We start from the raw sequence: 19,060 nt of genomic DNA, 5'->3' as shown, positions 1-19,060 counted from the left end.
TAAGCATATTTTTTATTTTCTTAGGAGCCTTATAAAGGAAGTACATAAAGTTGTGTGCATTTGTTGGCTAATGTATGATTTCAATTAGCTTTCACATTATCGCCAAGTTTTATTTTGAGGGTTCACATGTGAGCAACGGTGTAACTGACATTCACAGAAGGCCTCATTACAAGGCAGCGAGACCAGCAAGATTGTTAGGTAACACATTGGAATGCAAATCATGCCTCCACAAAATGCTTACTCTGGCTCGATTTTTTTTTAAATATAATTGACGTTACATGCATACATGCATTAGATTACATAATGCTCAAGGTCTACCTCTTTGACAGAATTTAATATTCATTTTTTTTGCCATATGCACAAACCCTGCTCTAAACTCTTTGAAATGCTTTAACTGGGGATAGGATGGTATTGCAACATGTGCCTGTCTTCCCCGTCTTCCTACTTCCTGCTGCAAAACGTTTGTTACTTTACTACCTTCCTTGGGTGGGGCCCAGTTGTCATAGAAACTGTCAATCATGGGGCGATCTATACCCATCAACATGGGAATAGCCCCAACCCAAGTTGTTGTTTTTCATGATGATGGGTGTGATTGACACAAACCCAAAATCTACTGAGTTTAGGAGCCTGGGGCTTCTGGGTAGGAAGGCACCAGCCTTCCTCCCCGGTTAACTCCCTTGCACTACCCCTTAAGCTCTTACAACTTTCTCGATATCTTTTGTTTATGCTCCTCACTTCAAGCCATTAGAGGGCCTTCTCATCCCCCTCACCCCTTCTTTACTTCTGGCATTCTCCCTCTCCATCTGTCAGACTTCTGGAATGGATGATGGAGAGTTGTGTGTTGCTAAGCAACTGCCGTTGCTGTGGAAACGTGACCAGTGCTGCCGCTGTGTTTGTTGTCGACGGGGGGAGAGAAGGAGAGAGGGAGAGAAAGAGGGAGAGAATTGATTAAACAACGAATAAAATTGGTGATGAACTGAGGCAAAATGAAATGGAGGGGGTTCTTTAAAATAAACTCTAACCCCCGGATTCTTCTTTCCCAGAATGCTTTGATTTATGTACTAGATTGGGATGTCAACAATTATTTTGTAGCCACTGATTCCTCCCATCCATTTCCCCTATGAGTTGAGCTCCTTCTGCTCATACTACTTCTTTGAACCTACTTCTTTGGATATTCTGGTCTTCATTACCAACTCGAGCAATTAATAAAGCTAGGTCTCTCTTACTGTATGGCATCTCCCAACCCACCTGGGTTACGACGATACAAGGGCAAACAATTGAAAACCTTTCCACTGCATAAAGTAATCATTTGCAGAAATCATTGGAGAAAAAATGTATGGAAATAGTCTGGAATCATTCATGCATATAATTGTGTTACGATTACGAAGTTGGAACAATAAAACCAAGAAATTCTTGAAAGAAAGGCGGTCATGTTAGCGTCAACAGTATACCAGAGGTTTGAGTTCATGTGCTTCATTTTTCGGTTGTAAACTTGGTTTGTTTCCTGAGTGCTGAATGATGTGCTCTCATTAGGTACATCACCATTGGCAGAGACAACCTAGACTTGTCCTTAAACCTTGAGGTTCCTCCTCCCAGCCAACCAGGCCTTATCACTCAGAGAGCAACAGGCAGACCTTGTGTAAACCCATTCCACATCATCAACTGGAGCCCTTTTGGTCTTCGCTATACCTATCAATAACCACACTGTTGGCATTTTGAGTGGGCTCTCCGCTCCTGATTAAAAATAGCTCATTGGATTCATCCAGAGATAGTGTTGCAGGAATATGTGGGCAGTCACCTGTGCACACAAATTAGAGGGACTTCAGCCTTGAATGACCCTATGAGAGAACGAATGGTTCTAATAAAACGGCCCTTGTTGTTCACAATGAAAGAGAAGGCGTGTAGAAGTAGTCTTTTCACTAGAAAATGACACATTTGCTACTATAGTTATATGGTTATTAAAATAATGCTGTGATGGTACTGGGCAGTAAACTTTTCCTTTCGATTGTATTGCTTAATGGTACTAAAAAAATGACTGGTAGGCTGTGATCGTATGGTCACAAAGCTACATGGAATGGTTCCACTGACCTGAATAAACTTCTCAACATTTGACTATAAGACTCAGAAAAAAACAAGAATGTCAACGTCTTGGTAAATAACGCCTAAAGTCGACTTAGTAAACGTTACACGTGTTATGTCTTACACTACCATTTCAAACAAATTTAAATTCCTTTAAAACATGGGTCGTCCCTCTGTGACCTTTCAAGGCTGTTGTGTGCTGGCTTGGGTGTAGCAATAGTTTACACTAACCCGTGTAGTGTTGATTCAGCACGCATGGATTTCAGATTGGGGACTCTAAAGCTGTGTTGGACTTTCATTGGACCTTGAGGTTTTCACCCTATATTCCATCAGATTCACAAAGTGGTTTTACCAAGAACATCAATCTTTATGATAAATTCTAAATCATCTGACTCATCATCAAGTGCCTGTGTGTGTTCGCGGAATACATTCACGGTAGACCGCTTAGTTCATATCTAAACTAAGTCAATCGGCATCAAAACCTATTCCGTATCAAACGTTACTTCTGCATTTTGCATTAAGATAAGATACGATATACTTTATTCATGTCAGCAGAGAAATTTAGGTAAAAAATGAAAGGCCATACCCCAAAACTAAACATAGTGTCTTAATGCTGTCTTTTTGCCACTTTCATTTAGTAAACCGTTCCCCACTCCCTCCCTGTTTGCTGTTTATAAACAGGGCCGCGTTTTATTGGCTTCTGTAACTTTACACCGTGAGGCCAATCAGCGAGCCGGCTTGTTTCCCTCTTTGTGGCAAGCACAGGCAGCTTGTGGTGCTAGCACTCTGCATGTGGCGCAGGGGGGAGATGGGGCTTTGGTAAACATGCTTTTAGCATGGTTCCCGGACATCCGTTCTGTCACGTGAGCCGCGGTGAGTGATGTAGGTGGAGGCTACTGTGTGAGGAAACAGGGGTGAGGGGTACTTCAGCCAATGAAATGGGCTGGAACCAGGAGCTAGCATGACGCTAGTGCTCAAGTTTTTACGGACCAGGCTCATAGGTGCGAAGGTCTAGCTTATACAGCTGAACGCTACAGGAACGTAATCTACCACATCTTGAGCAAATAAAGAGTTTGGTTATTACCTGATCGGATATCCCCTGTGTGTTTATATAGTACGTTGCCTTATCACGTTACCTGTTCTTGAAATACAACCTCAGTAGTATTGAATGTGTGAACTGTCTTGCTATAATTTCACTCTCTTAAGTGTTGCTTTACATTAGAAAAGGTCTAGGAATTCGCAGTTGGGGATAAAAAGAGGACCTTGAGGAAAAGGAGAAACATCCATTTCTCGACTGATCGCGACACTTATCTTGGTGCTCTGTGGAAACTCTAAAGAGCTGTGTTTTCAGGTCCTGTGTCATTATGCATATTGTCAAAAATGAATGCGATATGACACACACACACACACACACACACACACACACACACACACACACACACACACACACACACACACACACACACACACACACACACACACACACACACACACACACACACACACACACACACACACACACACACGTTAGTGGTTTAATATGCAAGACCCACAAAAAAATCATTCAGGCTCATTTATCTTTTATGGGTGCCCTGGTTAAGAGCGTTGTACGTTAGTCTGCTTTTACACAAAGGATTAGTTTTGAAGGCAAACACAAAGATTATAATCGCCCTCTGGTCCTCGGTCTGAATTTGGCAGTAACACGAGAAGGCATCGTCATATACGGTTGGAGAAGAATCATAATATCGGAGAATAGAAAAATGATCCCACACACTGGCCGTGGTGTACAGGTGCTCTGGTCTTATTGTCTCCGCTCCTTGCTCAACCTGTGGCTCCAGTTGCACTTGTTGGCACGAGCAAATGTGTTATTTCTGTCCAGCTCAGGTGTTTTCCCTAATCACTCAGTGTGTGTGTGTGTGTGTGTGTTCTTCAGTGCTTGTCCTTCTTAATGGTGAGGGGCCATTTGTTGAATTAGCTGGGCGGCGTAGTGCACCGTTAATCCTTGACTTTTGGTGATGTAAGAGGTGTACCTCCCTCTCTTTCTCTCTGCTTCCTGTGTCCCTCCCTCCCCTCGGTCTCTCGGGCCCTGAGCCTTCGCCTAATGGCTCTTTTCCGTATTCAGTCGTTAGCCTTAGTGTTTTCGAGTTGTTTTTTTTCCTTTCTCTTTTTTTTTTGAATACTGTGTGTTGGTGTTTGCGTGCTTGTGCGTTCGCTGTCACCCTCACTGCAAACAATGCCGTGTGTGTGCGTGTGCGCGTGCGTACGTGCGGGTGCATCATCACGTTCCACAGCATGTGCGTTTGTTTTGAATGAATGTAGCTGTCAGCGCTGTCGCCGGGGTGGGGGGGGGGGTTATAGAGGAACTGATACACAGCGTCTGCAGAAGTGATAAGCACCCGGAGGAAGAGGCGAAGGAGACGTGATAGGAGGACGCCGCGAGGCAACCACGGCTCAACCCAGAGTCTCCCTGTAGTCCAGTGTACTCCTCAGCCAGGACGCGTTGGTGCGCAGCGCGGGGCGACGGAGCCACTGGTGTCACGACGTGTGATCTTCTTAAAATGGCTATTTTGGCCCGGGTTAATACCTGCTGCTAATCCCCGATGCTGAGCATGTAAAGCCACATGCCAGATCATGAAGGTGCTCTTGTCTAACACGCACGAACACACACACACGCACGCGCACACGAACACGAACACACGGGCACACACACACACACCATTTAACACTGATGCTACACAGCTAGCACAGACACATACCACTTAACACTGATGCTACACAGCTAGCCCACTGCTGATTAGCATGCAGCTACTTGGCACATATATTTTTAGCATGCAACGGGTTAGCGGACAGCTAGTAGTACAGCGTTAGTTTGTACGCCGCTAGTTGGTTCACTGCTGGTTGATTCCCTGCTAGTTGGTATACAGGTAGTTTGCATAAGCTAGTTTGTGTGCTGCCAGCAAGCAAGGGGCTAGGTAGCATTAAGTTGGTTAGCGAGCAGCTTGTTACTCAATGCTCTTTGTGTTCGTCTCTTCTTTTGTTGTAATGTATTCATTTCGCGCCCGGCGTAGACTACCCTGTGATAATGCTGCAACGGTGATGCAATAAAAAAAGAACCGATCCAATTAAAACGGCTCTGTGCACAAGACATGACACGCCCCCCTAGTGAGCAGAACAGAGTATCAGAGCACTGATACAAGGCCCCACTGTACAATCAACCCCTCTTCCTCCACCTCTTAACATGAGGTACTGTAAAGCCATAGAGGCGATCGCCATGGCAACACCACAGGGTCTGATCTCACTCTGTTTCCTCTGTCTCTGTTTCTGTGTCTCTCTATGCCTATGTCTCCTTGTCTTTCTCTGGCTGTCTCTCTCTTTCTCTCTGTATCCATCTGACTCTCTATTTTCTCTCTCTCTCTCTCTCTCTCTCGGCCTTTGTCTCTCTCTCTCTCTCTCGGCCTTTGTCTCTGTCTCTAACCCTGTTACTCTTTTGGCCTCTCTCTCTCTGTCACTCTTTTGGCCTCCAATCTCTCTCGGCCTCTGTCTCTCTTGCTCTTTCTTTCTGCCAAGCTACTTGGATGGGTTTTTACTAGATAGTGTGTTTGTGAAAGGTTTGCGATTTCTCCTCGTGGCGGCATTAGTTGTGAGTGCCAGTGCGTTGTTTGCTAAGTGAGGCGGGTCTGGCAACGATGCACTGCCGCTATCTGCCTCAAATATCTAGATCAGACCCACTGGGCCAAGAATGCTTGCTGAAGGATGCCTACAGGTTAGACGGTTGTAGTCACCGGGGATCCAACGACCCTGGGGCCTAGGCACTATTAGGGGTGGACGGTAAATCAATATTAATCGCCGTCAATTCCGCCACGATAACGGCAATGTGTTTTTAAAGACATTTCAGATATACCTCTCACGGCATCGATCACTGACTCTGCGCAGCGCCCTGAGTCAGTGCAATGTGTTAATGCAGAGTACAATGGGCCACGTCAATGCTTGATGACGTACCTGCACACAGAGCCCCGAATCGCCATAATTCAGACCTCTTTTTGGTTAAAAATGGCTGTGCCACAAATGCAACTGATGAAGCTACCAGCAGTAGTAATGAACTCGGCGATGACGCTTGCACTGCGGTACATGAACACGGGTGGCTTTTGGTAACATGACTGTGTGTGGTTCCCTTTCTCCGAAAGAATGAAGGCCTGCTTTTAGTCAGGGAGACTAACTACGTTTTTCAAAAACAAACATTATCATAACATCGATGTATTGAAGAATGTCCACCCACTTAATTATCCCCCTCATCCGCAAATTGCCATTTGCACCGACTATTTTACTGTCTGGGCAGCAGTTGTTGTCCACGTCCGAGAGAGGACTAAGATTGTATGACACATATCCACATATGTATCACCACGGTGTGTGTGGTTGTGTGTCAGTGCAGCAGTCGATATTCACGTCCGAGAGGGTTAAGCTTCTTGTACACATAGTATAACACCAGAGAGTTATGGCAAATTTCGTATACAACATCGTTCATTGTTTTTGTATTCTGAAGCGAGTCTGAGCTCTATTCATTTTCTGTACCCTGAAGCACTGTTCAACTGGGTTTACATAAGATCAGCCTCTTTTAGGAGATGTTGATACTGACATAGCTGTTTTCATTTCTGTTTGGTAATGATGTCATGTTCGTAAAGAAAGTGTGATAATTGACAAGTAAAATAATTGAAAGTGATTATATTGTATTCGGCTTCAGTCAGAACAATACCCTGTCAACCCACTAAATTACTGATATCGTAGCAACTATCGTGTTGCCTGATATGAAAATGTACACCGTGATCTAGATTTGTGGACCCTCCAGCCGTCAGGCTCTGTAGAGACGCAGAGTGTTCTCCTGAAGCATCAATGTCATTAACCTGCGCTTTCTCCTCTTTTCTGTCACCCAGGCTTCCTGCTGTTCAAGGACTTCTGTTTGAATGAGATAGATGAAGCAGTGCCACAGCTCAAGTTCTACGAAGAGGTAAATATAAGTGTGTTTGTTTACGTGTTTCCATGTGCGTCTGTGTGTGCGCACCGGCATGGTTTTGTATGTATATGTGTGTGTTGGATTAAAGGGCATCATGTGATATGATTGAGAGAGATTAAGGTTGTAATCCTGCTTGTTCGGATTTGCGCCTCCTCGAAAAGATTGTGTCTGTTTGTGGTGGAACTGAGCAAGGACTGTGTTTGTGTGTGTGACTCTTTGTCTGACTGTGTGTGTGTGTGTGACTCTGACTCTGACTCTGACTCTGACTGACTGTGTGTTTGTGTGTCTGTGTTCCAGATTAAGGACTACGAGAAGCTGGACTCGGAGGAGGAGAGGTTGCTTCGCAGCAGACAGATTTACGATGGCTACATCATGAAGGAACTTCTGTCCTGTTCACATGTGAGGGCGAACTGTTAATTCCCCCCCACCCCCTGCTTCCCGAAAGGCGGAGGAGGTCAGACGGGCGAGGTCAGACAGACAAACACATAGACGGCCGTACGGCCCTAAGCCGTGGGATCCGATCTAAGAAAAAAAAGTTAATTTAATTATATTTACCGAACACGTAACGATAATTTCCGTGAAAATCAAGTCCTTAAGAAATGCTACTGAGCACCAACACCGAAGCTGTCTTCCTCTCATCAGTTATGACGGCAGCTTGCCAAGGCCCAGAGTCGCCTCCTTCCACACCCCTCCAATGTCATATTTATCATTTAAAGTACAGAACGTGATAAAAATCAATTCGCACATCAGCTTCAGGAAAGCGGTAGCAAGCAGAAAGACAAAAGTTGACAAAGCAAGCACTATCATCAATCGCATTTACCGCACGGAACGCGATAAAAATAAATTCAAACCACGCAGAGGCCTTTCGAAAAATGTTACTAGACAGAAAGAACAAAGTTGAACCGCATCGGCGAATCTTCAGACTGCCAGGCTCGGTCCAGTGGTGTCCCGTCACACACCTTCGTCTCCAACGACATCATGAATTAAATTTGATATGCAGAACACCGCAATGCTGAGTTCAGAGCGCAGCAAGGCCCAGGGAAAACATGAATAAGTAGAAAGACGGAGGTGTCCCACTTTGCCCTGGGTTCCTTTCGTTACTGCAGCTGTAGAGGGGGAAGGTTAGCTCTAAGAGGATGAGGTGTTGATCCCATCACACTACTATTTAAAAAGTCACCTTCCCCTTGGCTTAAGCGTTGTTTGGCCCACTTCTTACCAGTGGTTGTATAAACCACTAAAAAACTGATTTTACACAGAATTTAACAATATGCAATTTTTATAGACGGGATAATAAATCACTAGGACAATGAATTCCTCGGAAGCAAAAATTTAAACAAAACTAAAAGAAAATGAAGGAGGAGCTGAACGTACAACCTAGTTTATAAGGACATCTACTGACCCGGTGTTCTGTTTCCCTGTCATTTCATCCCAGCCTTTCTCTAAGAAGGCGGTGGACCATGTCCAGACCCACCTGGCCAAGCAACAGGTGCCCCCCACTCTCTTCCAGGTAGGATTTCTGCTTCCACCACTCACTCACTCACTCACTCACTCACTCACTCACTCACTCACTCACTCACTCACTCAAGCAGACCCTTTTCACCCTGTGATGATGATATTCAAATTAGCTCCAAATACAATGTACTATTGTATATTTAGGAAGCAGGTACGATTGCTATGGTAACGGTTGAGTCATTATGTAGCCATTTGTTTAAAATACTTTTTAAAAAAAATTTTTTAGCAAGTACCTCAATCCTGCAGCCCGCACAGATTCAGACTTAGCGGTTAAAATAAATCGAGACAGCGTGTTTATTTTAGATGTTTTAGACACTTGCTTGAGTGATGTGAGCGAACCCGTTCTACTTCCTGTTTTCTCACGCTGCGCTCACATCAGTCCGAAACCAAGGGGGGTGTAGTGTTACGACACATGTTGTGCAATCCACACTACTAACTCTAATCCGACCTTTGATATCAAACGTGTCGCGTAACGAGCAATAGATGACAGGCCCCGTTCCGTGTACATAGGTGAGGTGTCTTAAGGGGAGGCGTTGTGGGTTCACCAGTTGATTGCTGTCGCCTACTGTGACTACACAAACAGGACACCACTGCGGGTGAACGCGGGAAAGCAGGATATTGGCAGGATTTGACAGTGCTAGCGTACCGCGGCCTATCGCAAAGGGGACAAACGGGCAGCTGATCGCTGTATGTTTGCCAAGTACTCTTTTAACAGGATCTCAGTTTGTCATTATGTTCTGGTGGTGAAAATCTTTTTTTTTATTTTTTACATTATACCAAAGATACAGGATTTCCATACCCACCTGACAATCACTGAAACAAATTGTACAGCTGAAATCCTATGTTGAATAACCTCTACAAGTCTGAAAATATCCTCTTCTCAAACGGAGGAAAAACGAACAAACTTCAAAATCCCTTCCTATTGCTTCCTGCATCCATGTGGTTGATGCTACATGACATATTGAATGATCGCTTGAAGATAAGGCTACATTATGAACTCGGGGAAAGGGCTCTAGCCGAACCAACCTAGACAGAAGCATGTATGCTTTTGCGTGTGTGGGTGACTTTGTGGGTGACTGTGTGCGTGCGTGTGTGTGATACGCCAGCACGGTAGGCATGAGACCAGAGAGCGATAAAGGGAGGGAGAGAGGGTTTATTGTTTTTGCAGTATTTGTCTTTCTATTATACTCTTGAATATGAGATTAGGTAAGAGGTAGACTTCTTACCACGCACCAGATCCAACCGCTCCAGGCTAAACCCCTGAATTTAAGAACTTACATCAGAGTGTTTCTATGTCATCTTAAAAAGAAATTGCTCAGTGCATGCCTTCAGCATCTAAACGCAGGAAACACGCAGAACAACGAATGTTCCTTTTGTGGTTTTATTTCTATTCCCCCCCCCCCCCCGACTAAGTTCGTAGATGGATGTACTTCTTTAATCCCAGACGGGAAATGAGGGATTGCAGTTATTGCAGTGTAATAGTCAAGATATTGCTGACCAACACAAAAGACTGGTCTCCACAGAGGAATGGGCCTGGACAGTCTAACGATCAGGGTAATGGACTGCCAGCCGATTCGGGGCTTTGAACTCTTAATATCCACAGTCTAACCTGTATGCATCCTTGAGCAAAATGCTGTTTAATGACTGTCAAAAAATGACCACCTCGTGTTGCGTTTAATAAAAGCACCTGTTCAAAGGATATTTGTGATGCTGTCACACACCAGTGCACGCAAGCACACATTTAGCTTCTCTCAGTAACTCCTTTTGTTTCACTCATGCCTCTCCCTCCGTCTCGCTCTCTCTCACAGCCGTACATAGTGGAGATCTGCGACAGCTTGAGAGGCAACATCTTTCTGAAGTTCATCGAGAGGTGAGGCGGAGATCTGCTGCCCAGTGGGGATCAGATAAAGAAAACATGGCGGTCGACTGTTCTTACATTGCCTCTCTCTCTCTCTCCGCACTCTCTCATTTCTCACAGCGATAAATTCACCCGGTTTTGCCAGTGGAAGAACGTCGAGCTAAACATCCACGTGAGTACTTGGCCACGCGCTCTCCTTCCACACCTCAGAAGACGCCCCGAGAGATACTGTGATTAACTGCTGGAGTGTTATGTTTTGTGTGTGTGTGTGTGTGTTCGTGTTTAATGCGCATGTGTGTCCCTTCTTCACACCCCCATCCCCTCAGTTGACCATGAATGACTTCAGTGTGCATCGGATCATCGGAAGAGGGGGCTTCGGGGAGGTGTACGGCTGCAGGAAGGCAGACACGGGGAAGATGTAAGGATTAACACATGATCTGCAACTGTCAACAGAAGTTGTGAATCACTTTCTAGAGGAACATTTCCCCCCCTCTCTTGGTTAATCCCGCACATTGTGTGTGTGTGTGTGTGTGTGTGTGTGTGTGTGTGTGTGTCTCTAACAGGTATGCTATGAAGTGTTTGGACAAGAAGAGGATTAAGATGAAGCAGGGAGAGACTCTGGCCCTCAATGAGAGGATCATGTTGTCTCTCGTCAGCACAGGGGTGAGTGATCCTCAACAACAACCACACTGAACTGAATATGGCGTCTTCTTTCCCCATTTATACACCTTTTGAACATAACGGGTACACATAAAAAACGTTACAGTTGTACATTGTCCTCGCACGTTTTAACAACGCCTGATTTAAGGTGACACTACTTGACCTTTCTTTTAAGAAAATACAAATTTGCATCCTTTTACGACTTAACAGATGTGGACGAGGACTAATGTAATCTATGGAAATTGCTTTAGCCTTGACAATCATTAATGCAAATCGTTCCCTCTGGTTTGCTCCTGCAGGACTGCCCGTTCATCGTGTGCATGACCTACGCCTTCCACACCCCCGACAAGCTATGCTTCATCCTGGACTTGATGAATGGTATGGCCTGGTCTGTGTCCCTCCCTCCGCCTCACACACGCGCATCCCTACCTCAGTCCCTGTGCCCTGGAAGACCGGCACACCGCCACCACCACCGCCGCTGGCCTCAGACACACACTCCAGACATTCCACCGTGGCGGGATTGGCAAAAACACCAGGGCTCTCTGCTGACATCACCCATCAACCCTCCGGGCCTTGAGGGGGGCGGGGGGGTTATCATGTTTTTTTGAAAAAAAACATCACTTGTTTTATGGGGGATTTTATATTTGTGTCCGTGGCCTGTCGGCCGGCCAACCCAAGGCATGCCTTGGACAGAGAGGGACTACTTGACGATTGATTGAATTCCTAGCAGAGCTGTATTTGGCTCGATCGAGTAACCCGTTCGGCCAGTACTCATGATATTCTTTTCAGTGCAGGGGTTCCCAAACTCTATCCTGCTGTGCCCCAGCTGGGGAGATGGTTTTGGCCTCACCTAATATTTTGTGCAGTAAAATAAAGACATTCTCCTCAACATTGGGAAAAAAATGTAGAAGATGATTTTTCTACGTTGAATCGTTCATCAACGGTTGAAGGAAAGGGACATGCACGTATTGACCTGCTTTGACCCACAGTTGGAAGAACACTGTTCTAGTGAAATGCGTGAAGACGAGCAGGATGATGAACAGGGTGTGGGTTGAGAACCCACACCCCTCTGATAAAATCATCTCCAGTCAAACATCCAAGATTGCTCATACTTGGAAAAAACATTGATTTTACAAAGCTTATATCCAAAGTGTCTTACTGTGGGTTTTGGATGGGGGTCGTTTCGGAGTAGGGCTTTGGGCCTCTTGCTCAAGGATGCCCACAGGCATGGGTGTGGATATGGGGGGGGATGGAAGCCAGAACCCTCACCCAGCCATAACCCGTGCTCTGGTGTTTCCAGGAGGAGATCTGCACTACCACCTGTCTCAGCACGGTGTGTTCAGCGAGAAGGAGATGCGTTTTTACGCCGCCGAAATCATCCTGGGCCTGGAACACATGCACAACCGCTTCGTGGTCTATAGAGACCTCAAGGTATGTGCTCTCCACATTCCCACATGTTGGTTTCTTTTTTAGCAATCCTTCACTCTGTGCATATCGCGTACATTTCTCGCCTGCTGAGCTTTTCCTTCTCAAATGGGTCGACACTAAATTAATCATTCTTGCATTGGCCGACACCAATACCATTCTCAAGAGGGCCGAAACAAAATCTCTGTCAAATGGACCCAAGATGCCACAAAACTATTTCTGAAATGGCCCAAAATTATATTTTTTATTAAATTATTATAAATGTAAACCATTCATTTTTTGGTTTGAGGCTGTGCTGAGGCGTCCTCACCATCCAGGACCATGGGACTCATTTAGTGGTGGGCCCCAGTTCAAGGGGCCTCCACGGCCCTCTGACCATCACGCATTGTAAGCAGGCCTAAATATGGACTTGTGTTTGTTGGAATCTGTGTTTTTTGTTTTTCGAAACGTCCTCGAACCTCAAGTATTGCTTTTGGAGAGGTAAGCGTGTAAATAGTTTTTTTTTTATTTTGTACTTTTTTCTTGACAGCAGTGTAGTAACCGTGGAAGTATAAACTCTGGCATTGCTTTCCGAATGTTTGGATCAAGGGGTTTGATCCCATTAAGTGTTTTTTTATTCAGTTGCCTTTGGTTTATGTCTGATGAACAAACCCAAAACCTAAAAACCAAACAAAATCCATACATGGAATGATACAACACTTTCTTTTCACACTTTTTTAGGCAATGTCAGTCGGCAAAAATATTTAGTTATAAATATTTAAGCTCCTGTGTACTTTGTAAACTGAGGCATAAAATCAGGGGTTGTGTTTACGCTGTACCTATAACCAGTCTGCGCAGTTTATTCGGTTTTATTCAGAATAAGCTCAACAACAAAAAAGTAAAGCCAAGGGGAATTATGGGGGCTATAACATCATTATTATTTATCACTAAAGTCCCTGCGTTGCTGAAGCTGTCGAAGCTGAATATTCTCATACCATTTATACAATGTTTTCATAGACTGCGTTTCAGAACGCAAGCAGAGCCTTCTTATCCCTGCTCTGCGTGTCTCCCGCTCCCTTTCTGCGTTACTTCTTTTCCTCTGCTGTTTGGACCGGTTGCCATAATAATAGATATAAAGCCAAGGAACAGTTTTAGGACCTTTCTTAATAAACAGAGCCCTGCAATGCAGATACAACTCTCTGACTGCGCGTACGGGTGTGTGAGTCACGCGTTGGCCCAACCAGACAAAAGCCAGAACTTGAGGACATATCCTTTTATCGGCTTTGTCCACATTTGTACGTCCCCGACCTCCCTCCACTAAAAGGAATTCAGAAATAAACGGAAACGGGAACTGTGGGTCATGAATCAATGTGTCCTACAGTGCGCAGTTCCCTAAAGCCCCTGACGACCTGTCCCCGTTTTGTTGTTCTCTCTGTAGCCGGCCAACATTCTGCTGGACGAGCACGGCCACGTTCGGATCTCGGACCTGGGCCTCGCGTGCGACTTCTCCAAGAAGAAGCCCCACGCCAGTGTGTGAGTAGTGCCAGGAAGCTTCCGCTTTCTCTGTATGCTGCTGTGTACCGTGAATCATCTGAATTCCGGTTTGCCATGCCACTTGTTGTGGTCGGTGGGCAGACGGTTGTGCAGTGCTGCTTGCAGGTCAATTCTATGCCATGTTAAACTAGTCTGTTGGTAAATCACCCTATGCTTTGTCATGCCCTGTATGGGGGGAAAATCGATTAATGTTGCACTACATTCTGCTAGGATAGGTGATGTGTTTGGTGAGAAAAATAAAGCAGATGTGCCCCTGTGTCATTGTGTCTTGGTCAAAGGCAGTATATTATGCTTTGCTATGCTTTGTTACACTGTGTGGCAAGTATGGTAGGCTATGTTGGTAGGCTATGTTATGCTTTACAATGCTGTCTGTGGGTAAAAGTCTGTATGCTAGGATATGTAGCGCTGCCTTCTGGTAAAAGCCTGTATTCTATGCATTGTCATGCCAGGATATGTAATGCTGTCTACCGGAAAAGGCCAGTATGCTATGCTACGTTATAATGCTGTCTAATGCTAAATGCCTGTCTGCTAAGCAGTTTAATGCTGTCTGATGGAAAAGGCCAGTCTGCCATGCTACGTCATGGTATGTTGTATAGCGCTGGCTATTTGTAAAGGCCAGACTGCTACGCTACGTCTTGCTTTGCTATATGACGCTGTCTGTTGGTAAAGGCCAGTCTGCCATGTTAAATAACGCTTGTGTGTGTGTGTGTGTGTGTGGTTCCCAGGGGCACGCACGGCTACATGGCTCCAGAGGTGCTGCAGAAGGGGACGGCGTACGACAGCAGTGCTGACTGGTTCTCCCTGGGGTGCATGCTGTTCAAACTGCTCCGAGGGTAAACCACATCCACACCGCTGTGTCTCTGTCTCCGTCCCTGTCTCCGTCTCTCTCTGTCTGTGTCTCTCTTGCTTTCGCTTTCTCTTTCTCACCTATGCTTTCTTTCTTTTTTGCTCTCCCTTGTTTAGTTTTTTTCCCCCTTAAAGTATGTTTCCTTTTGATCCATGGTGTGTAAATGCCAAAGGTCTGGGTCGAGTGTGTCAGAAACCAAGTTATATTTATTTTTATTTTGTGCGAGGACACTCACTCACTCACTCACTCACTCACTCACTTGCGCGCACACGGTGAGGGCGAGAGAGACCCATCGAGGGTGAGAGGGCTGGCGGGGTGTCTGTGACTTCCTCTCAATGAAGTGTGTTGTGAACACCATAATAAAGGAAGAGGTTTGTGTCGCGACGCCCCCGTCGGTGCGTCGCTGCGTCAGCCCAGCAGATTGTTCTCCCACCTGCTTCGCTGTGTTGTTTTTGTCACCCTTAATCGTTTTATTCACATCCTAGTTCTTTTACAGAGAGGCAGCCCTTGTTTCTCTAGCCGGCCTGGTTTTGGGTCTATTCAGGTCTCTCTCGGTTAGGGGCCGTGCTCGCGGTGAGGTACGATGTATCAGCCTCACAGCCCATCTCTGGGGTTGACCTTGCTGAGGTGGTTCAGCTACATTATTTATCCTGTTCATGCCGTGTAGGAAAAGCTACTCCCATTCACATCCATTGTGGATACCATTATTTTATTCTTCTCTCCTTTGACTTTTTGAAATTCTGCCCAATGTTAACTTCCTTCGATATTGCTTTGCATATTTTATGAATTTATCAAATGTTTTCGTTTTTTATGTAGCTGTTATTAATATTTTATAAATAAAGTTGAAGTCAAAGCGCCTATCAATCACTTGGAGGGCTAATGAGGCGGAAATGAATTATGGTGGCAATAGAATATCATCCGTCCCTAACAATTGATGTCAACGTGCTCAGCATCCGTAATGGCTTGGAGCCGTTCATCTCCATGCTTCCTGTAGTATCTCTACATATCTGCAGTGATCAATCCCAATGCAGACAGTACCGGTGCTGGCATCACAGTCTCGTCTCTCTCCCTCTCTTGTCAGGCACAGTCCGTTCCGACAGCACAAAACCAAAGACAAACATGAGATTGACCGGATGACACTTACCATGGTAAGACATGACCCCGCAAACACACACACACTCACTCACTCACTCACTCTTCTCCTATCTTTAACATACTTGATCACACACTGTTAACCTGTGATGTGGATGTTCCAAGACGTCTCTCTGTACTGGGTTCGGGTCCAAGGGGCCCTTTTCACAGTAGAAAAAAACCCAGTTGAACCCTAAAACATGAATTTTTCGATTTAGGTGTGTCAGTACACCAGCAAAGACACAGCTAGTTAAGTAAATCTCCATTGACCATGCTGGTGCTGCGACAGTCATAAATAAAACCCAGCCGCTGCTCAAAATGACAGGAAGAGGAAGTTGCTTAATCCTGCTATTGACGATGTGTGAAAAGGCTCCATCGCCAGGGGGGGTGTTTTAAGTGAACACACCTGTGCATGCTGTGTCGGGCAACACACTCTGGTTACCCATGTGAGGTGATTTAGAGGCTCAGAGCTAATTGGTATTCGCACACTAACTTTATTTCAGCTCGAGCTTTCTGCCTTTTTAAAGTGGTTAATTTTGTTGCATTGACACACTTAATGAGGTTGAATCAAGCTTTTGTTTGGGTGTCGTCTCTAATTTTACTCCGGCCTCCAAAACAACACTGTTTTCAGTTTGCCTTGGAGGACCTCCCACACGCCACTGGGGCTCGTGAGTGTGGGGCCCGTGAGTGTAGGCCAACAACGCTAGATAACGCAGAGACGTTGAGACGGGTCCAGAGTGCCCGGCCACGGCCGGCTGTGTACTCCATAGTTAGCACCGTTGATGTTCCAAGGCCCTCAATCAGTTCTTTGTTGTCAACCGCCAAAGAAGAGGGGGAAATGTGGGGATTATTTTCCTCAGGGCATGTACTTCCCCTATTCTAAAATCGCTCCTAGTCTTCAGTTCACGCAAAAGGGAAGTGTCTGTTCATATTTGACCCAGTGGTGGAAGTGATGATCTGCTTTCTGGAAAAGATACAGCCTTTCTTGATCAATACTTGGTCATGGTGATGATCTTAATAGATCTTGATAGATTCCCAATTGTCATTTATTGATCTTGGTTTGTGTTTCATAGGCACACAAGGAAATGTGCCCACATTACCCTTTTGCAATGGTTGAATCTTCGTCCACTCAATGCAATGGATATCGATGGATATCATGCAATGGATATCGTGTAGTTGGATTAGGGCTGTTGTACTTTGCGTTCGTGTTGGTTTGGGATTCATATTATCAGAGTGCCTCACACGTATCGTCAGAAACAACAGCTGGATTACAGCTGTTGTCAATTGTATGCCTGTAGGTTTAGGATTATTCCTATTAAGGAGTGTCTCACACACACAGACAAACACATGAAGCAAACCCAACGCACACATATATCTAAATACGCACGCAAACTAGACACACGGGTGTCTCTTTAGGCTGGGCGGGTCAGCCCCCACATGTCGAGAGAGCATGATCTTTCCTATCACGATAAAGCCAGATTAGGATCGAAATCCAGCCACTTAATCTGGTTCAACCCGCCTAATCCGTGTGTCCGTGTGCGTGCCCGTGTGCGTGCACTCGTGTGACAGACCAGAGAGAAATGGTGAAAAAGTTATAAGTCTTTCCTGGCCCGACTAAAAATAGCTGCCACTACAAATCTTTGTGTTCATTAAATATGATGAATGGCTTCATCATGTAAACACGGTGGCGGGGCGGAGCGGCCCAGGGCCCAGGGACTGAGATCTCCCCACAGGAAGAGAGGGATGAGACCGGACCGCGGGGCAGCACAAGCCCCCTGACGGATGGCCTGTCACCCTCTCACTTTTTTAGTAGTATTTCATTATTTGATGTTTGTGAGCGGGTATGTGCGAGGGTGTCGGACACGGGTCCGAAACACTTGGCAGTGAATCGGACAAAAAAAAAAAATGACACGGAAGAAGGATCAATAAGGAACAGCAGAGTGGGGTCACAAGGGACCGTCGCTGAAGAGAGGATAAATCTACAAATATATCCCCCCCCCCCCTCTCGACCCATGTCATCCCTCTAACTCTCTTATGTCCTACTTTATTCCTCCCTCGTCATCATTCTCTCCCGCTCCCCCTCTCTCTCTAGAACGTGGAGCTGCCGGACTCCTTCACGGTGGAGCTGAAGGGTCTTCTGGAGGGGCTGCTGCAGAGAGACGTGGCCAAGAGGCTTGGCTGTCTGGGTCGAGGGTCAGTCGCTTTGCCCCCCCTCCACAATCCTAACACACACGCACAGTGTCATAAGCACCTACTCCTACTTCAATATCACACACTTAAGACTAATACACAACACTCTTGAAAAAAACACACTGCAAGTCCCTGTAAACATGGTGTGTGTTGTGTGTTTGTTAAGATCTGTGCGCCCAATGTACAACACGCACACCGTGGAGCCCTGTGAACACATCCAGGCACATAAATCGAAATGAAATATTTTACAAGCAGCCCCCCCCGTGGGCGTCGACAGAAGGGATACAGTTTCAGTTTATTAAGATCGTGTGTCCCTGCAGATCAGCCGTTAGCGCGCTACTGAGCCGCTAGCTCGCTACTGAGCCATGCTGGCTGAGGTTACCATCGACTGCATGTTGCTCCAAGAGTGTTTATGTCACTAGGTTGGCTGGCTGTCTCCCCTGTGTGTATATACACTGGTGGTGAATACTGCCACCTGGTGGTCGGATGTGAAATCTCATGACTGAAATCTCCCCCCCTCCTCCCCTATGTGTCTGTCTCTCTCTATCTGTGATCGAGCAGGGCTCACGAGGTGAAGGAACATCTGTTTTTCAAAGGCATCGACTGGCAGCAGGTGTACCTCCAAAAGGTGAGGGGGCATGTCTATTTATAAACACACCCCTTTTAGTATTTCCTTTAGTCTTTTCCTCCTTCCTAAAAATAAAAAAGACTCTCTTACGGATGAAAGCGACGAAAAAAGACCCCATTCCGCATGAACACGGCTGCAGCAGAGCTTGCCCCCTCGAGGAAGTTGATTTCGTCGATATTTGTAGAAGGT

The 19,060-nt window shown here is 45.8% G+C and overlaps 1 protein-coding gene across 1 annotated transcript in view; it reads left to right on the top strand.

The window, feature by feature from the left end:
* Nucleotides 1-19,060, top strand: part of grk3 (G protein-coupled receptor kinase 3) — a 39,787-nt gene that overhangs the window by 11,969 nt on the left and 8,758 nt on the right. The window contains exons 3-16 of the mRNA XM_079755815.1: nucleotides 7,008-7,081; nucleotides 7,385-7,486; nucleotides 8,520-8,594; nucleotides 10,408-10,469; nucleotides 10,578-10,629; nucleotides 10,784-10,875; nucleotides 11,021-11,120; nucleotides 11,417-11,495; nucleotides 12,418-12,548; nucleotides 13,960-14,054; nucleotides 14,801-14,908; nucleotides 16,004-16,070; nucleotides 18,146-18,246; nucleotides 18,805-18,871. Coding sequence (XP_079611941.1) covers nucleotides 7,008-7,081; nucleotides 7,385-7,486; nucleotides 8,520-8,594; nucleotides 10,408-10,469; nucleotides 10,578-10,629; nucleotides 10,784-10,875; nucleotides 11,021-11,120; nucleotides 11,417-11,495; nucleotides 12,418-12,548; nucleotides 13,960-14,054; nucleotides 14,801-14,908; nucleotides 16,004-16,070; nucleotides 18,146-18,246; nucleotides 18,805-18,871 — 1,205 coding nt within the window. The remainder of the gene's footprint in view (nucleotides 1-7,007; nucleotides 7,082-7,384; nucleotides 7,487-8,519; nucleotides 8,595-10,407; nucleotides 10,470-10,577; nucleotides 10,630-10,783; nucleotides 10,876-11,020; nucleotides 11,121-11,416; nucleotides 11,496-12,417; nucleotides 12,549-13,959; nucleotides 14,055-14,800; nucleotides 14,909-16,003; nucleotides 16,071-18,145; nucleotides 18,247-18,804; nucleotides 18,872-19,060) is intronic.

Source organism: Pollachius pollachius (genome assembly GCF_949987615.1).
Source record: "Pollachius pollachius genome assembly, chromosome: 18".
NCBI lineage: Eukaryota > Metazoa > Chordata > Actinopteri > Gadiformes > Gadidae > Pollachius > Pollachius pollachius.
Note: the sequence above shows the minus strand (reverse complement) of the source record. Positions and strands in the feature narration are given on the sequence as shown.